Source organism: Dipodomys ordii, unplaced genomic scaffold (genome assembly GCF_000151885.1).
Source record: "Dipodomys ordii isolate 6190 unplaced genomic scaffold, Dord_2.0 Scaffold67, whole genome shotgun sequence".
Lineage (NCBI taxonomy): Eukaryota > Metazoa > Chordata > Mammalia > Rodentia > Heteromyidae > Dipodomys > Dipodomys ordii.
This window is the reverse complement of record NW_012267283.1, coordinates 2,714,349-2,730,598: the sequence shown is the minus strand read 5'-3', so window position 1 is coordinate 2,730,598 and position 16,250 is coordinate 2,714,349. Positions and strand designations below refer to the sequence as shown.

The following is a 16,250-nucleotide window of genomic DNA, read 5'->3' as shown; positions in this document are numbered from 1 at the left end:
GATAGAGTTCTAACTCAAATGACTAATTTATCCAAGAAAGGCCAACAGACAGCTGACCTTGTTCTCAGCTGCTCTAATCTTGGCAAGACACACAGTTCAACTAGAGCTGGATGTTATAAATGTGGTATGGCCCTCCATCACGCAGGGAGCAGGAGTGTAGTGATGTGTGTGTGTCATCCTCTAATCATTCAGCATAACAAGCTTGCAATATTGTTCCAATGGCCTTAGGAGAAAACCTTTCCAGTGACTAATGGCCCCAGGCCTGACATGGGTGCTTTTATTATATTGAAAACCCTGACATCTCCTGAGGGCTGCTAAGCATAATAGTGGCAAGGACTCCAGCATCTCTGGAGCTCCAGGGTGGATGAAGGCCTCCAGCTACACTGAGAAAATCTGTACCTGGTCACAGGAAAGGCTGCTGCCTTGTCCTCAGCTCTGCAGCTGCAGGTGTTTACCACAGGGTCTGCCACAGATGAGTATGGCCTGCCATATATGGGTAGGAAGCACTAAGCACTGTATTTGGCCAAGGTCCCTTAGTGTATCTCCAGCCACATTCCTTCATTGCATTTATTGATCATCTATAATACAGCAAGCCCAAGTGGTAGATAACAGGGCATAAAGGATACTCAATGAGGAATAAAGTATCCAGAAATAGGAGTATCATGTAGCTGTTAAAGGCCATCTTTGATGCCGGGCACTGGTGGCTCATACCTGTAATCCTAGCTACTCAGGAGGCTGGGATCTGAGGATTACAGTTCAAAGTCAGCTTAGGCAGAAAAAGTCATGGCTCTTATATCCAGTTAACCACCAAAAGACCAAAAGTGGAACTTTGGCTCAAGTGGTAGAGCACTAGCCTTGAGCAAAAAAACTCAGGAACAGCATCAGGCCTCAAGCTCAAGCTCCTGTACCAGCATCCCCCCCACCCCCCCCAAAAAAAAGTCATTTAAGGCTGGGTGCTGGTGGCTCATGCCAGTAATTCTAGCTACTCAGGAGGCTGAGCTCTGAGGATTGTGGTTAGAAGCCAGCCTGGGCAGGAAAAGCCCACAAAACTTTTATCTCTGATTAACCACAAAAAAGTCAGAAGTAGAGCTGTGACTCAAGTGATAGAGTGAGAGACTTGAGCAAACAAGCTAAGGGATGGTGCCTTAAACCCTGAGTTCAGGCCTGAATGTAGGCACACACATACAAAGCCATCTTTATGAGTGTACATTTACTAAAAGCGCCAAGGTAAAAAAAAAGTATACAAAAAATTGTATGTAGCCCGGCACTGGTGGTTCACACTTGTAATCCTATTCAGGAGGCTGAGATCTAAGGATCACGGTTCAAAGACAGCCCGGGCAAGAAAGTCCGTGAAACTGTTATATCTAATAAACGAGAAAACCAGAAATGGCGCTGTAGCTCAAATAGTAGAGAGCTAGCCTTGAGCTGAAGAGCTGAGGGACAGCGCTCAGGCCCAGAGTTCAAGCTCCATGACCGACAAAAAAAAAAAAAATTGTATGAAACTCTGATCAGATCTACAGTTCTCAAAAACTCCATTGAAAACTCATAAATAGAAACTGCTTGCAGGACTGTGATCACTCCTTTCCTTTGATTTGCCCCGTTTTAATGTCATGATCCTCCTATGTTAGTGTGTACCAATTTTGTCATTAAAAAAAAACAAAACAAAAACACCCCAGCTCATCATTTTAAGTTGGTGAAATACAAAAGTGAGAAGCTAAATCTCATGATATTTACAAGTACAAATTGTAAATGATTACATCCTAATTCATAAACCAATAGTAGCTAAGTGAATCTACAACATATGTCTATCTGCACGCTAATGAAATCTCTTGTATATGCAGCTACACATTAGAATTCTCTTAATTAATGCAGGAGACTCCAATCAATGCTCCTTATGCATTTTAAGTGATGATCCACTGGAGTCTCCTATGGATGAACAGGCACCATGGACGATCCTGCAGGCAAACCTCTTGCCACTCAGTTCCCACCCATAGCCTGGTGACCCCAACAGCACTGCTTGTAGCCTGACTTTGGGATGAACCATTCTCATACACACCAGAGAAGTAGCTGCCATTTTGACACCTCTCAGCTCAGAGGACCACACGGTGATTCTGCACCAGAGCCCAACTCTCTTAATCTCTCTCCCTTGTCATCATCCACCCTCACAAGCAGCCTGAGTCATCTCTGACTTGTCTCTCACACCCAAACCTCAACACTCAAGTTCTGCTCCTTGCACTGATTTGGCATGTGCATGATCATTTGCCCTGCTCTGTTTCCTATTACCTCTATTACAGCAACACTCTTCACCAATTCCTACTCTTGCTACACGTGTGCCAGCCTCTTTTCCCTTTACTGTCAGCTTGGCTTTTCCAAATATGCATTCTGCCTCCTCAAGAGCCAACAAAGGCACTGTTGATGACTACAAGAAGTTCATACCTTCCAATAGGGCCTGAAGCCATTCACCTATCTAATTTCCCAAACTTTACTCTGTGACACTTGCCACTCAACTGTTGCTACTTCTCTGAACTATGTGTGGTTTTGCTGTTGTTTTGAGATATTGGGTATTGAACCCAGAACCTTATGCAGACTAGGAAAATTCTCTCTACCATTGAGCTACCCTCCATCCCTGCTCTGCATATTTGTTTTGTGCCTCGGTTCCTTGATTAAGTTTCTTCTCTGCAGCCTGCCTTCCTCCCTCCAACCCAGACCTGCCTCTTCCAAGGCACCTTTGTCTTCACTGCTGGAGGAACTACATCTGAATCTGCTTTTCTTCACTCGATCACAAACTGCTGGGCATAGAAACCATTATTCTATTTATTTCTATCCTGTGCCAAAAAAGAGCATGGAGCTTGAACCTCAGCACATACACACTTGTTGAAATTAAAATAATGTCTTTAAAACACAAATTACTGCTGAGCATGAGAATGTACCTTGCAGACACAGAGCAGCTAGTTCCACAGCTGTTTCATAGGGGCACTTCAATCTTGAAAAAAAAAAAGAAGAAAAGAAAGTACTTCTCAATCTGAGGCCACATATTCATGAGATTTCAAAGTGTCCATAAAAATCATTCTTCAAAAGATAGGGATAGCTAAACAATGAATTGGTTTTTAGTGGTTCAAATTTTTGATCTACACATTTAATGGCCTACATTAAAGGATGCATGCAAACTGACTTACACTATAAATTCCCAAAGTCAGTTTTCATTATATAGCAAAATGATTCAATATAAATACACTTTCTGTCAACCATGTGGCTGTTTTTTTAACTGAATTTGGCAAGAAGAGAAATTTCCAAAACAGAATGAAAAGGCATCCCTTTGCCTTGTTTTAAAACTTGTAAAAAATTTATTTTATCTTGAGACAGTACATGCATCTTTTCAAGCTGCCTAAAATCTTTCTTGAAACAAGGTCATCATGTTAAAAATAAACACATAGACACAAGGTCTAACACCACCAGGACAGCTGGATGCACTCAGCATTGTAGTAAGTGTAACTGAGGCATAGCACAGGGGAGTACTACTGCAAATCTAGTGATCTCATTCATACTTAAAGTTCCAAAGGCAGAAAAATAATAATGACATGCACTGGTATAGCACTTCAGAGTTCCAAAGCCTTTAGGGTGTATTATCCAATTTGGTCAGTGCCTGGAGTCTGTAGACCCCTCAGGAGGGTGTGGCCAATGTCCCCCAATCTCCCACTTCACAAATGAGGTAGAGAGTATTCAGGGGCCTTGCCCAAGGTCACCTAGCTGATAACAGGCAGTGCTGGGCCTACTATGCCATTCTGCTTTGAAGTATAGCAAATCATGAGGAAGTGGACATAAACTGCAAAGTGCTGTACATATGCAAAGTATTGCCATTAGTATTTTTTCCAATCTGAAGACAATTTCTACAGTTACAAGGCCTTTCATATGAGGAGCACATTATGGAAAGATAAAAATACACACACTCATAATACACACACCAACCAAACGTCTGTATTGCATGGCTGAATAGGGCAAATGTATACACTGTACAATCCACTCATTCTAGAGCGCATTATTCTACTGAAATTATTGTTGCACATAATTCTATTGAGAGTTTGCAAATTCGGAAATTACATTTTAAGTTTTCTTCAGATTACATTCAAAATCAGAATGCATTCTTGACAATAGCATCAGGTATTACTTCTTAGACTTGATATAGCCTTTCTTCTTCACATAACAAAATACTTAATACCTATGCTGGAAAATGATGCAATCATAAAAGCTACTAAGACTGCTGAAATCTCTATCTTTAAAATAAATTAATGTTGCATGCAAAAAAATCAACCACTTTGGTGATACTGCTTCTCGTGCTCAATAATCACTGTTTGTAGACAAAAGTCTAAAAACCCATTTTTCAGAAGGGAAAGGAAATGAGATGATAGCTAAACCTCTTTCTAGCAGAGTCAGAACATAGCCCCTTTACATTCCTCCAATATAGATGGTGATGAATGAGACTTTTGGACTGTCCAAATACTTGTACGTGTATACATACTAATAATGCATCTTGCTTGCAAATACAACAAAAGCCATTATGAATGGGGCAGTGATGTGATCAGGGAGAGAATTATTCCCCAATACACATCACTTAAGATATTAAATGCTCTTGGAAATGCTTCAAGCCATATAATAATCATTTAAAATAGAATGATAATGACAGTGATACAAGTATAAAGACTCACTTTACAATGCCTGGTGCACTTTTTTTTTGAATTTTGAAAAGGGAACAAGGGTAAAAGAGTTAAAACAGTGAATTGTTTTGATGTAAACTATGATCTATGTTGGGTTAAGAGTTAGAACAAAAACATACTTACTTTCCAGAAAGAATGTCATGCCTGAGTTGTAAAACAAACAGGTACCTGACAAACATATACAAAAGTCAACAGAGGGTTAAACCCTTTTCCCAACCACCTCCAATCCCAAACTTCCCAAAAAAGGACCACTCTGCACACAGTCTAGAATTCTGCATTGTCAAAAGGGAGTCCAAAGCAAATGAGAACATGAGTGAGGTACCTCCTCTTGGGCCTTGCTAGGCAGGTAAGTATACCTAGGGAGTTCCCGAGATACTTGTAGGATGGAATAAGGAACACCGAGTGGTCCAATGACAGCCTCTATGACCCCTCTGGTGTTTGAGAAGCAAGCCAGACAGATCAGATACATAGATCTTAGCACAGAAGCATGCAATGTATCCAAGAAAATGTGCAGGGTAGAACCACTAGATTTGCCCTCAGCCAATTCTCCCTGGCAGATTTCAGAATCCTATCAAAAAGTTTATAGCTGACTGGAGTCTGCCAGCAACAGCTTGAAGCTTTTCTTCCTGGTACAGTCTAACTGTAGACTCTTGTCCTTTTTCCTTTTCTTTATTTTCCTTTTTGTAAAAGAAGTATCCAATAATATAAATGTACCTGTGTACACACAAAACACACACACACACACACACCAAGAAAATCCTGAAAAGGGATTGTTATAGGCTATAGGAGTTATTAAAAAAAAAACAAACAGAAAAAGGCAGCAAATGGCACAAGCAGGGTTTACTTATAAATAAACAAATAAATGCCTTCACTTCAAGTTTTATTAGCAGGAGGATGTGGGCACCACTTATAGTGCTTTGTACGAACCAAACTGCCCACACTCTACTCCATGCCTAGAGCTAATCCCACATGCAAGAGTGGCCCCCAGGAATTTGACTTGTTCAAAAGCTTCCCAGGTGTTTCTGATTCACATAATCCATCTTAAAAACCATTGGCTTTGGTGACAGCTAGGAGCAGCATGTTCCTGAAGAGGAACACTGGAATAATTGAACTCCACTTCTGAAACGTAGGACACTGACCTGTGTGTACAAATCAAATGTCACACAACGCTGATGTGGACAGAAGAAATGCTATTTAAAGTTCTCTTTTTCTTGTACACTATTTCTGAAATCCAAGAGACAAAAAATACAGAACAACATAAAATTATTCAGTGGGGGTTAGGCACTTGCAGCTCACATCTGTAATCCTACTAAGGAAGCTGAGATCTGAGGATCACAGTTTGAAGCCAGCCTGGGCAGAAAAGTCTGTGATTCTTATCTCCAATTAAGCAACAAACAAATACAGAAGTGGAGCTGTGACTGATGTAATAGAGTGCTAGTCCCCAAGTTCAAGCCCCAGTATTGGTGCAAAAAGAAAAAAAAAGAAATGCAGTGGGGCTGGAAAGCAAAATAACAGTATTTTAATAACTTTGTTGTAACTAGTGTGGTTTGTCTATAAAGGGGATACCTTCTACTGCAACAATTAGGGGGATGTTCTACCACCTCTTATAAAAATAAGATAGCAATTCTGCACCAAGATCTCTGTTTTTCATTATTACAACTGAGACAAAAATAGAACACAGAACACAGAACAACCAACCAATTTACCCAACTTCCAAGAAAATAGAAACAGAACAAGAAAATAAATCTAAATTCTATTTCCTAAGAAAAACCAAGCAAAGATTTGGATTTACAAGAGAATAAGAAACACAGAAAGAATGATAGTTATTCTTCCTCTGAAACAGACCATGTGAGAAAGAGTAGCAAAAATCCATGATGTAGAAAACTCATATATCTTATGTAAGCCAAGTGCTTTGAGGCAGTGTGTGTGTGTGTGTTGTGTGTTATGTCCTACCTTGTAAACTCTTCTCGAAGGTTGTTCGGTTCTGAAGAATAATATTTAACTCGAAAGTGCAAAGCATATGCAGGTCCAACTAAACATAAAGAGAAGGAAAGTTGAAGATTTTTTCCCCCAGTTTGAAGATCACAGAATGGACAAAAGGAAAAACACATTAAATCTATAGCATAGCCACTGATCCATTTGCAAGACATAACTTGCAAAGTTAGTACATTCTCTCCATGCTAGCTTAGAAATGAAAATGTGCTTTTTATTGTTGTTGTTGTTGACTAAGATGGCTTATCTGGGAACTTAAATCTGACAGATGATTAACTAAGAGCTGGCATTTACCATATACTTTCCCCTCTGATTCCAAGATACTCTAAATTGATACCTACATTTTACGAAGTATGAGATGGGCTAAAGGAAAGTGTACATAAATAGCAAAGTGATTTGCTGCCTAAAGCTACAATACCTTAATATACTTGTGTGTGTGTGTGTGTGTGTGTGTGTGTGTGTGTGTGTGTGATGTATGTAAGAGAGAGACAGAGAGAGACAGAGAGAGACGGAGAGAGCAGGAGGAAGAAAGAGAAAGAGAGAGACAGAGAGAGTATGTGTGTGTACTGGTATTGAGCTAGTATTTTTTTTGAGGGGGCTCTCTCTCTTGCTTAGCTTTTTCTCATAAGGCTGATGCTCCACCATACTTGAATCACACCTCTATTCCCAGCTTTTTGCTTATTAGTTGGAGATAAAAGTTGCACAAACTTTCTTGTCTAGGTTGGGCTTGAACTATGATCCTCAGATCTCAGCCTCCTGAGTAGTTAGAAATGAATATGTGTGTATGTATGTATTAGGCATGAGCCACCAGCATCCAGCCTTAATATACTTCTAAGAGAACGTATTATTTATAACCCAAGCATAAACAGCATTAGAAAAATGGAATTACACACTTGTTTAAAGGAGTGAATAGGACCATACCATTGAAGAACCCCATTCCTTTCTGACTGTCTGAGTCTACTTTGTAAATTATTTGGAAGTGAAGAGTATATGTAAATCTCATTGGCAGATGTGTTGAACTTCTTTTTTTTGGGGGGGGGCGGTCCGGTCGTGGGGCCTGAACTCTGGGCCTGGGTGCTGTCCTTCAGCTCTTCAGCTCAAGGCTAGCACTCTTCCACTTGAGCCACAGCGCCACTTCCGTTTTTTTTCTTCTGTTTATGTGGTGCTGAGGAATCGAACCCAGGGCCTCATGCATGCAAGGCAAGTGCTCTACCACTGAGCCACCTTCCCAGCCCAGATGTGTTGAATTTCAAATGAGAGCATAGTTGGATTTTTAATATCTTCTAAAAACAGTAAAAATTTAAACTCTAACTTTTGGCCAGCATTAAGAAATTAAAAATCAACCACTTAAGGTTGAGTCTATTTTAAAAAATACTTTCAAGTTCTAGTGAAAACATAAAACTCTAAAACCTTGGCAAAGGAGTTTACTTAGATAAAAGAAATAAATGAGTAGACTAGACTCTCTTTACTTACTTTTCATCTGCTTCTTTATGGGTTTGGAATGATCCAGCCAGTGCTGAAAGAAAGAAAAATGCTTCTTTAGGAGTATCAGGATAGTAAGAGCCTATGGTTATCTTCTGTCACAAGCCTCGGTAATTCTACCTGTTAAATCCAGGGACTGGATCAGGTCATGAGTTCTTCACTGGTGATCTTCAAACTGCTTGTTCCCATATTAAAAATCCTCGTCTATGTATATAAGCACATTTCTGAGATGGGGTCCCCAAAGCACTTAAAATCCCTTACCAAGGCTTCAAGTCAAGAGAGCCACTGCCAACCCCTGAGCTCCTCACATGACAGCTGACCGTCCCCAATTAATTCCAAGTCTCCATTAATCTAGCAAAAAGTATAAGCTAGAATGTCCAGACTCCCTCATCTTACGTCAGTTTTTGTCATTCTGACACACTAACTCTGAAATTATAAAGCGAATACATGGTCCCTTTATTCTTCTGCCAAGAAAATGACCCACATTTGGATGGAAAGCAGGCAAGGATCTGCCCGACATGATTTTGCTGTGGTCAATGTAGGCATTTCAACTAAGGAGATTATAAAATCATTTCCCTTAAATAAAAGTTTCTTTAGAATGCCAAAGTTCTGAGGAGGCTTGACAGCCTGACTTCTACAGAAAGCAACATTTAGGAACATCATACAGATGTTCCTGGACTTACCACAGGGCTAAGTCCAGATAAACCTATCATAAGTTTACATATGTAAAAATGAAACTAGAAAAATTGAGGGGGTGGGTGGAGCTGGGAGAGATGGAGGAGAAAAAAAATTTTTTTCATCTATCATAAGTTGAGAACACATGTAACACACCTAACCTTGCCCATCCTTGCTTAGCCATAAGCACATGGTAGAGTGCTGGCTATTTACCCTTGTGACTGGGTAGTGACCTAGGTGGGAACTAAGGCTAGCTGCCATAGCCCAGGAGCTGAAGAATCTCTAGACTGTATCGAGTATCACTAGCCCAAAAAGATCAAAACTGAAAATTCAAAGCACAGTTTCTACTGAACATCTATCATTTATAAACCATCATAAAATGAGACCATCACAAGTCCGGGCCTGGGTGTACTATGAGCCCCTGTGTGGCCAGAGTCTGTGCCTTCTCTTTACTGTGTGTCCTGTGACAGGCACACAATGTGGTCCTCAGCAGGCCTTTATTAGATTGGGAGATAAATAAATGTTAAGTATGATTTTTTTTTAAAGGAGGCAAGTTAGAGACATTGCCCATCACAACAAATAAACCCCAATGCATGCTGGAACTTCACCGTTAGAAAAACAGTTGGAATGCCACAGCCTGAGTGGGTTTCTCACCAGCTGTTCCCAACCAGAGGCTGTTCTGCTGATTGCCAGGGATTTTTCAGAAGCAATCTAAACTCTGCACACACTAATAATGAGAAAGGGTGGGGCCAAATGAGCACAGTGTACTCCACACCTAACCACAGAGCCCATGATGATTGTGTGGGAGAGTGGGGGGAGATGAGGAAACAAAAGCAAATAACAGATGAATTATAATACAATAAGCTTGTGGCAGTAGGATGGGACCCTGGGCTTTTGTCATCTCCACTCCAGGCTAGGCCAGTGTAATAAAAGCAGCAGATCGCTACTGCAGGGTGCCTATCTCAAAGGCACATGTGCAGGGTGCTTTATCTCATTGTTAATAGCTTTGATTGAAGATGACCTGAATGCCCATCAACAAAGAGATTTTAAAATGGCTCATCCATATAATGAAATACTATTTTAAACAGATGTAGGCCCATACTTATTGATGTGACAAGAAAGAGCCATAGTCCAATATCAGAGGAGGAGAAAAAGCAGGCAGGATCCCATTAATGGAAAATTATTGTTTTCTATCAAGATATGCTCAGAAAGATTTGTAAGGGTTATTTCTGGATGGTAAGGCTATGTTTACTATCAGCTAAAGAAGGTCATTTCCTTTTTGTTTTTGCTTTTATGTATAAATTTTTCTTTCGTTTTAAACAAAGTCTCATTATTTAGCCCCAGCTGGTCTTGAACTTGAGATCCTCCAGTGTCAGCCTCCCAAGTTCTGGGATTACAGGTTATACATCACTAAGCCCAGCTATTCTGATAACATGTTTATTTTAAGGAAGTTATTATTTGTGAGGGTGAATGAGTTGGGCTGTCACTTTCATATTTATTCATCATTTGCTGTCACGTAGGCTTTGACTGAGTTTGTACCCTAAGAATTAAATATCACTATTGCCCTCAACCAAGCTGCAAATCCTGTAACCTAGACCTGGGAGAGCTTTACAGACTGGGTGTTAGCATATTTACTCCCATGTCAAATACCATGCTAATGGCTATGACTAAGTCTGTCCTTAAATTCACCCATGCATAGAAAGTTCTCCCTGCAACCAGCCTCCTAGTCTAAGGAGCTTAAAGAAGCTTATCTCTTTCCTCAAGTCCTTACCATTATTCTGAAGAGATTTGAGTTTAAGTCCACCTTTCCTTACTCTGTACTGTGTCACATTCTCATCTCCAACCACGTTCAACTTGTGTAGCTTCCTTGGCCTAGGTTTTCCACCCTGGCTGTGCATCAAAATCCATTAAAGAGTCTGGAAGAATCAGTGCTTGCGGTGTGACTGGCTTCATATTTAATGTAGAGGTCTTTAACATCCTTTTCTACCCAGGAAGAAGCCCTGAAAATCTCCAGTCATCCATAACCCCTCTGAAAATGGGACTACTGAGTTCTATAAAACTTCATGCAATTTCAGGGTTTATGGGCCACAGCAAGAGGTGAAATGGTCAAATGTCTGTGGCTAGGGTTCACACAGGCATATGTTGCCAGATGCTCTGACCAGATGCTCCTACAGGCAGGGCAGCAGACTTGATTTGCCCTGGGGCTACACGACTAATGGAGCTTCCTCATCCTGCCAGGCTGGGCTCCATCTTTTCTGCCTGAAGCAGGACTTGCCAGGAGGAAGGCCTATGAAAAGTTGGACTTGCTAATCTGAGCAGGGAATGAGAAATAGCTTCATTATTTTGAAAGTCCCTTGACTCTTGGGGGTTTTCAGATCTGTTTCTATTGGCTACAGCAAAAACCATAAGAAATCCAGTCACAATCCTAACATGAAAGATAATAAAACTGTATCATATATCCAACCACCTCAAAATGCCCTGGACTTTCTCAACAGCTGCAGGAGCTTACTGGGGGTCTGATAACTCATATTTTATCCCACAAGACCCCCCTTGTGACTTGAGTACTGGAGGCAATGAAAGCCCAATGTGACATTTAGTAAGTTGTATTCCCTGAGCAGCTTTGAACACTGCCTTCAGCAGCAGCAGGACCTGTCAGGGATGTTCACCGGTGTCCCTAGCTAAATATAGTCAGGCTGCCTGTCAGTAAAGGCTAAGGTGAATGGCTGTAGTCCTCTCAACAGACCATTAAACCAGTCACTGCAGCCAGACAGATGCATTTCTGAGTTCAAATGACAAGACATTTCACTCGTACTCTAGTGGGTGTTAGGCAAGGTAGTTTCTGATCTGAATTTGTTATCCAGGTCCACCTGGTAAAACCCTTGCCATAAATCAAGATGTATGAGAAGGCCCTGGAAAAACCCATCTGTCCTGACAGTACGTTAGTTTTGAAAATGACATTCATAGGCTGGCTATAGGATTTAATGGTCTAAAACTCACATGGAAGCACTGGACCACAATGCCCTGGAAATGCTAGAGGTTAAAAAGGGTCTAAAATCATTTGTCTGAACCTACCTGGAGCCCTTGCCATTAAGCCTGAGTGAGGGAATTCATAACGGGGTTTCTAATACCTATAGATTTTCATTTCCATTAGAGCTGGTAGGAAACTGAAGAGATCATTACAATCACTAGATGAAGGGAAAAGGAAAGGAAGGAATATTCTGAGGGGCAGGAAGGGTTTGGAGGGATGGGGGAGAATGATGCACTATACTTACAAACTGGCCTGTTACTGAACGGTAACCCCTTTGTATAGCTACTTAAAATTATATATATTTGTTTGGTCATGGGGCCTGAACTCTGGGCCTGGGCACTGTCCCTCAGCTCTTCAACTCAAGGCTAGTACTCTACCACTTGAGCCACAGCGCCACTTCGGCTTTTTCTGCTTATGTGGTGCTGAGGAATCGAACCCAGGGCCTCATGCATGCAAGGCAAGCGCTCTACCACTGAGCCACCTTCCCAGCACTTAAATATAAATTTTTTTAAAAGAGGATCAGCATTATTCAAACTCCATGGGTATCAGGATCTGTTGGTCAAGGTTTCTATACCTTAAATAAGTTTTGAAACACCATCTCTACTGGCTGGAAAGGTTCCTCCTCGTAGCAACTATCTGAGGTATCCTTGTGGATTTGTCTAAATCAACTACAGAACCTCGTTTATTAGCTTTCCATTTAGCACATGAGCAGGAAAACATTCATTGGCCTCCTGCTGCCAGCATTCAAAGATGTGCTGCGGGAGACCTGGGCTACTTCCTGAGCCCAAGTGATAACCCTCTGTTCTACTACTGAAGGAAGTAGAGGATCAGAGTTCAAGTCCCAGTTCTGCTACTCATCAGTGTCTGGCCATGAGCACAGCCCCTATTCCTGAGTCTGAAGGTTCAAATGAAATCCAGAGAAACTACAGAACCACTCAACAGATGGATAACAGAAGAGGCTTTGTCTGATTCTCTTCAGCTGAAACACAAATGCCAAATCTAGCATTTACATTCTACTCCCCCTCTACCTGTATTGAGAGGTTATTTTACCCCACAGCACCAAAGATTGAACCCAGGGCTTTGCATATGCTAGATAAGCATATGCAACTACATCCCCTATATCCCTTTTCTTCTTACAACTGCATGTGAAATAGCCAGGCACTGTTCAGGTAGTATATGTGACCTTCAAAGTTATCAGTAGTATGAAACCCAAGGAGCACAGAGGCTCTTCAGCATCCACAGAGCCCTGCCTCTAGCCACCACATCTGGGTGTTAACTTCACTATGCATTCTGAGTCTCATACTGTCAGATTCTATGCTGCAAAACACATGACAAATCTTGAGACAAAAGACAAAAATTGTCTCTTCTAGATTCTTTGCTGCAAAATATACTTCTATACAAAAGCTCCCTACTGGGGCTGGGAAGGAGCTTGGGAAGGTGGCCAAATCCACACTTCAAAATACCTGCCCCAGAGAGAAGGGGATGGCTCCTGGTCGTGGGACTGTTGTCCTCCCCAGTCCTTGCCCATCCTCCATATGGCAAGTGCTCCTCTCCCTCTGTGGATCACATCAACATTCACCCTTCCTCTTGTGCCTTGTTCATTTTATCCAAGATACTCATACACTCCTTCCTCTGGCTCATAGGGGCCTGGACACCCTGTGAGAAGACTGACCACACTGTTCTCCATACGACTACTTGTCTGTCATTCCCCCACCCCCAACTCTGATGGTGTCCAGCTCAGGTCTGCAACCAAAAAACTCAGCATTGGGTATCAAAATAGACAAATATATTCATTCTCTCTCTCTTTTTCTCTGTCTCCTCTCTCCCTCCCATGTCTGTGTGCATGTGTGTGTGCATGCATACACCATGTGTGGAACAGAACCTGTGTAGTCTAGTAGAAAAAGCTGGGCTCTGGAATGAGACCAATTTGTAAAGCCAGGCTCTGTCCTTACTTTAACCTTTAGGAGGTTCCTAATGTCTCTGAGCCTCAGGCTCAGTCACCTATAAAATGGATCTGTTTTATAGCCAGCTTTATAGATCAAGGACAAATGTTAACAAGAGCTACACAAAGCCCTTAAGCTTAACGCCCGGCTTACAGCAGAATTCAGTAAACAGCAGCTATCAGGACTAGGCAGTAGGAAAGTTGAGAGGCCAAAGCCTTTTGCTCTCAGAAGCTTGAATGTGTTAAGATCAGGCTTCCAACCTGTGCTCTGAGCTCTACCAAAGTGAAATCTGCAGAGTGGGTCCCAGGGTGGCCTTTCTCTTGGAAAGGGAAACAGGAGGTCCCAGCTCCAACTGCTAAAAATAGGTGATGCCAACAGGCTTTGACAGTTGCTTCAGGGCTGGGCAAGACACTATGGAAACCAGGCCTGGCTATTTTCAGGGAGCTGGAGCTATAAGCTAGGCATACAGAGAGTCATGCCAAGAGCTCTGGCACTGCCAGTCCTCTGATTCTCACATCAAGCTGGTATGGATATTTGTAGGAGCCTCAATTATGGAGCCATAAGCCAATGGCCAAGTAAACTACTCTTGGTTTCCAGTTGACCCCAATCTCCTTACAAATCCTTCCTCTGATACCCAATCACTTTGCAGAAACTGCCCAAATCAATGAAATCAGCAGCCACCTCAGCAGATACTCCCAAAGGGCTCGAGTTTAAATCTGCTAAAGTTTTCCTCCCCTTCTCAGGGGGTTTACCTTAATGACTTTGTTTTTCCCTCAGTTTGCCCAGCTAAGGAGAGGAGACTATTGTCTGGCTATGGTTTGTCCCTAAAGGGGAGTAAGCTGGAAGCTTACACCGAGGTTGGTGGTGCTGAGAAACTTTAACAGGTGGTCTAATGGAAGGAAATTAGGTTATGGAGGCTCCACCCTCATCATGCCTGTCTTGGGGGAATGGTCAGGTCTATAGAGATTGGGTTCCATCTCAAGTGAGTAGACTATTCTAAAGCTAAGCCATCCCCATATGTGGCCCCTTCTGCATGCAACTTATTCCTTTTCTTTCCGTCATGTTACCATGCAGTTCAAAAGCTGACCAAATGGGGCCACAGGATATTGGACCTGTATCTTCTAAAACTATGAGCTATATAGACCTATATAAAGCTGTATAAAGTAAGGTACTTGGTTATTGCCACAAAATTGATTAAGACAAAGACTCACAGTTCATGTTCCAGACTATAAAACCTTTCCAGTTCCACTAACTCTCTTCAATTTCCCGGTAAAATAGATGTTACTACTCCACTTTACACTTAGGAACCTTGAACTCAAGGACCTAGTGTAGTAGGACAAGCACGTACACCTGGAATTGCCTCAGTAGGAGTCTAACCTGTGCTACTCACTAAGAGACTTGCCAAGATCTAACAGATGGAAAGATCTGATCGTTGTATCTCCTAAGGTTCCTTGTGAGGCTAAATAAAAATGTGCCCGGTTGTGTGCCTTGCCCCCAAGAGTTATGAAAAGGAAGAAGTCTGAAGTCTTAGGATGTAGTATAGGATCTAGGATCAAGTTCTGTTTTATATAGGCAAACAAGGAACTTGATGCCATGTGAACAAACTGCCAAAAGAAGGAAATAGGGTCTGAAGTCTGCCTAGAGAAAAAATGCTTTGGGAACTCAGGGCATGCTTTGTAATTGCTGGGAGGGTGGCGGCGGAGAGGGTGCGAGATTATCTTGGAAGTATGGACAGATACGTAAGCAGAGTAAAAAAAAAAAAAGGGCCTGTCAAAGGGAGGATCAGCACACACAATGCCATAGATAAGAGCAAGCATCAGTTAAGATGCAGCTAAGAAATCAAACACTGGGAGGAAGGATGGGTTCTGGGTGTGCTGCCACTGCTGCACATCTTCTAACTTAAGGGCAGGCTAGGACCCCCACATAGGTCTGTACAGGAGGAAAAATAGTTCACCCCCTAGAGGGAGGTGCTGGAAAGTCTTGAGGACCCACTGAGTCTGAGTACGTGCAGGTGTCTGCCCTGGGAAGGATGCCTGGGTCCTGCTGTGAACATCCCTCCTGTTGTACCATGGCAGGGCACTGGCAGGTAGGAAGGCCTGCTGGCCAAATCAGAGGAGGCTCACGACCAAGATTTTTGTAATGGACTCATATCCATGGATATGAGGGAGGCTGAGTGACTGAGAGTCACCTGAGGATGAGGACATGCCAGCAAAACAACAGGCACTTGGTTCTAACGGCAGAAATGGTGGAGACATTCTTTCTAACTGTAGGAGACTTGGGTACAGGCACACCTTCTTCTTCAAACTCAGTTATGGGCCAGAATTGGAAGAAGACTTGGAGTTCAGGCTTAAGAACTCTAATTTATACACAAGGCAACAGAGGCAAGGGGAAAAGGTGGTTCATAAGATTGGTCAGAGG

General features: G+C 42.1%; 1 protein-coding gene across 1 annotated transcript in view; it reads right to left on the bottom strand.

Moving 5' to 3' along the window:
- Positions 1-16,250, bottom strand: part of Epb41l4b (erythrocyte membrane protein band 4.1 like 4B) — a 135,563-nt gene that overhangs the window by 76,794 nt on the left and 42,519 nt on the right. The window contains exons 6-9 of the mRNA XM_013023228.1: positions 8,178-8,220; positions 6,666-6,744; positions 4,836-4,880; positions 2,931-2,983 (exon numbers count right to left, since the gene is read on the bottom strand). Of these exons, the coding sequence (XP_012878682.1) occupies positions 2,931-2,983; positions 4,836-4,880; positions 6,666-6,744; positions 8,178-8,220 (220 nt within the window). The remainder of the gene's footprint in view (positions 1-2,930; positions 2,984-4,835; positions 4,881-6,665; positions 6,745-8,177; positions 8,221-16,250) is intronic.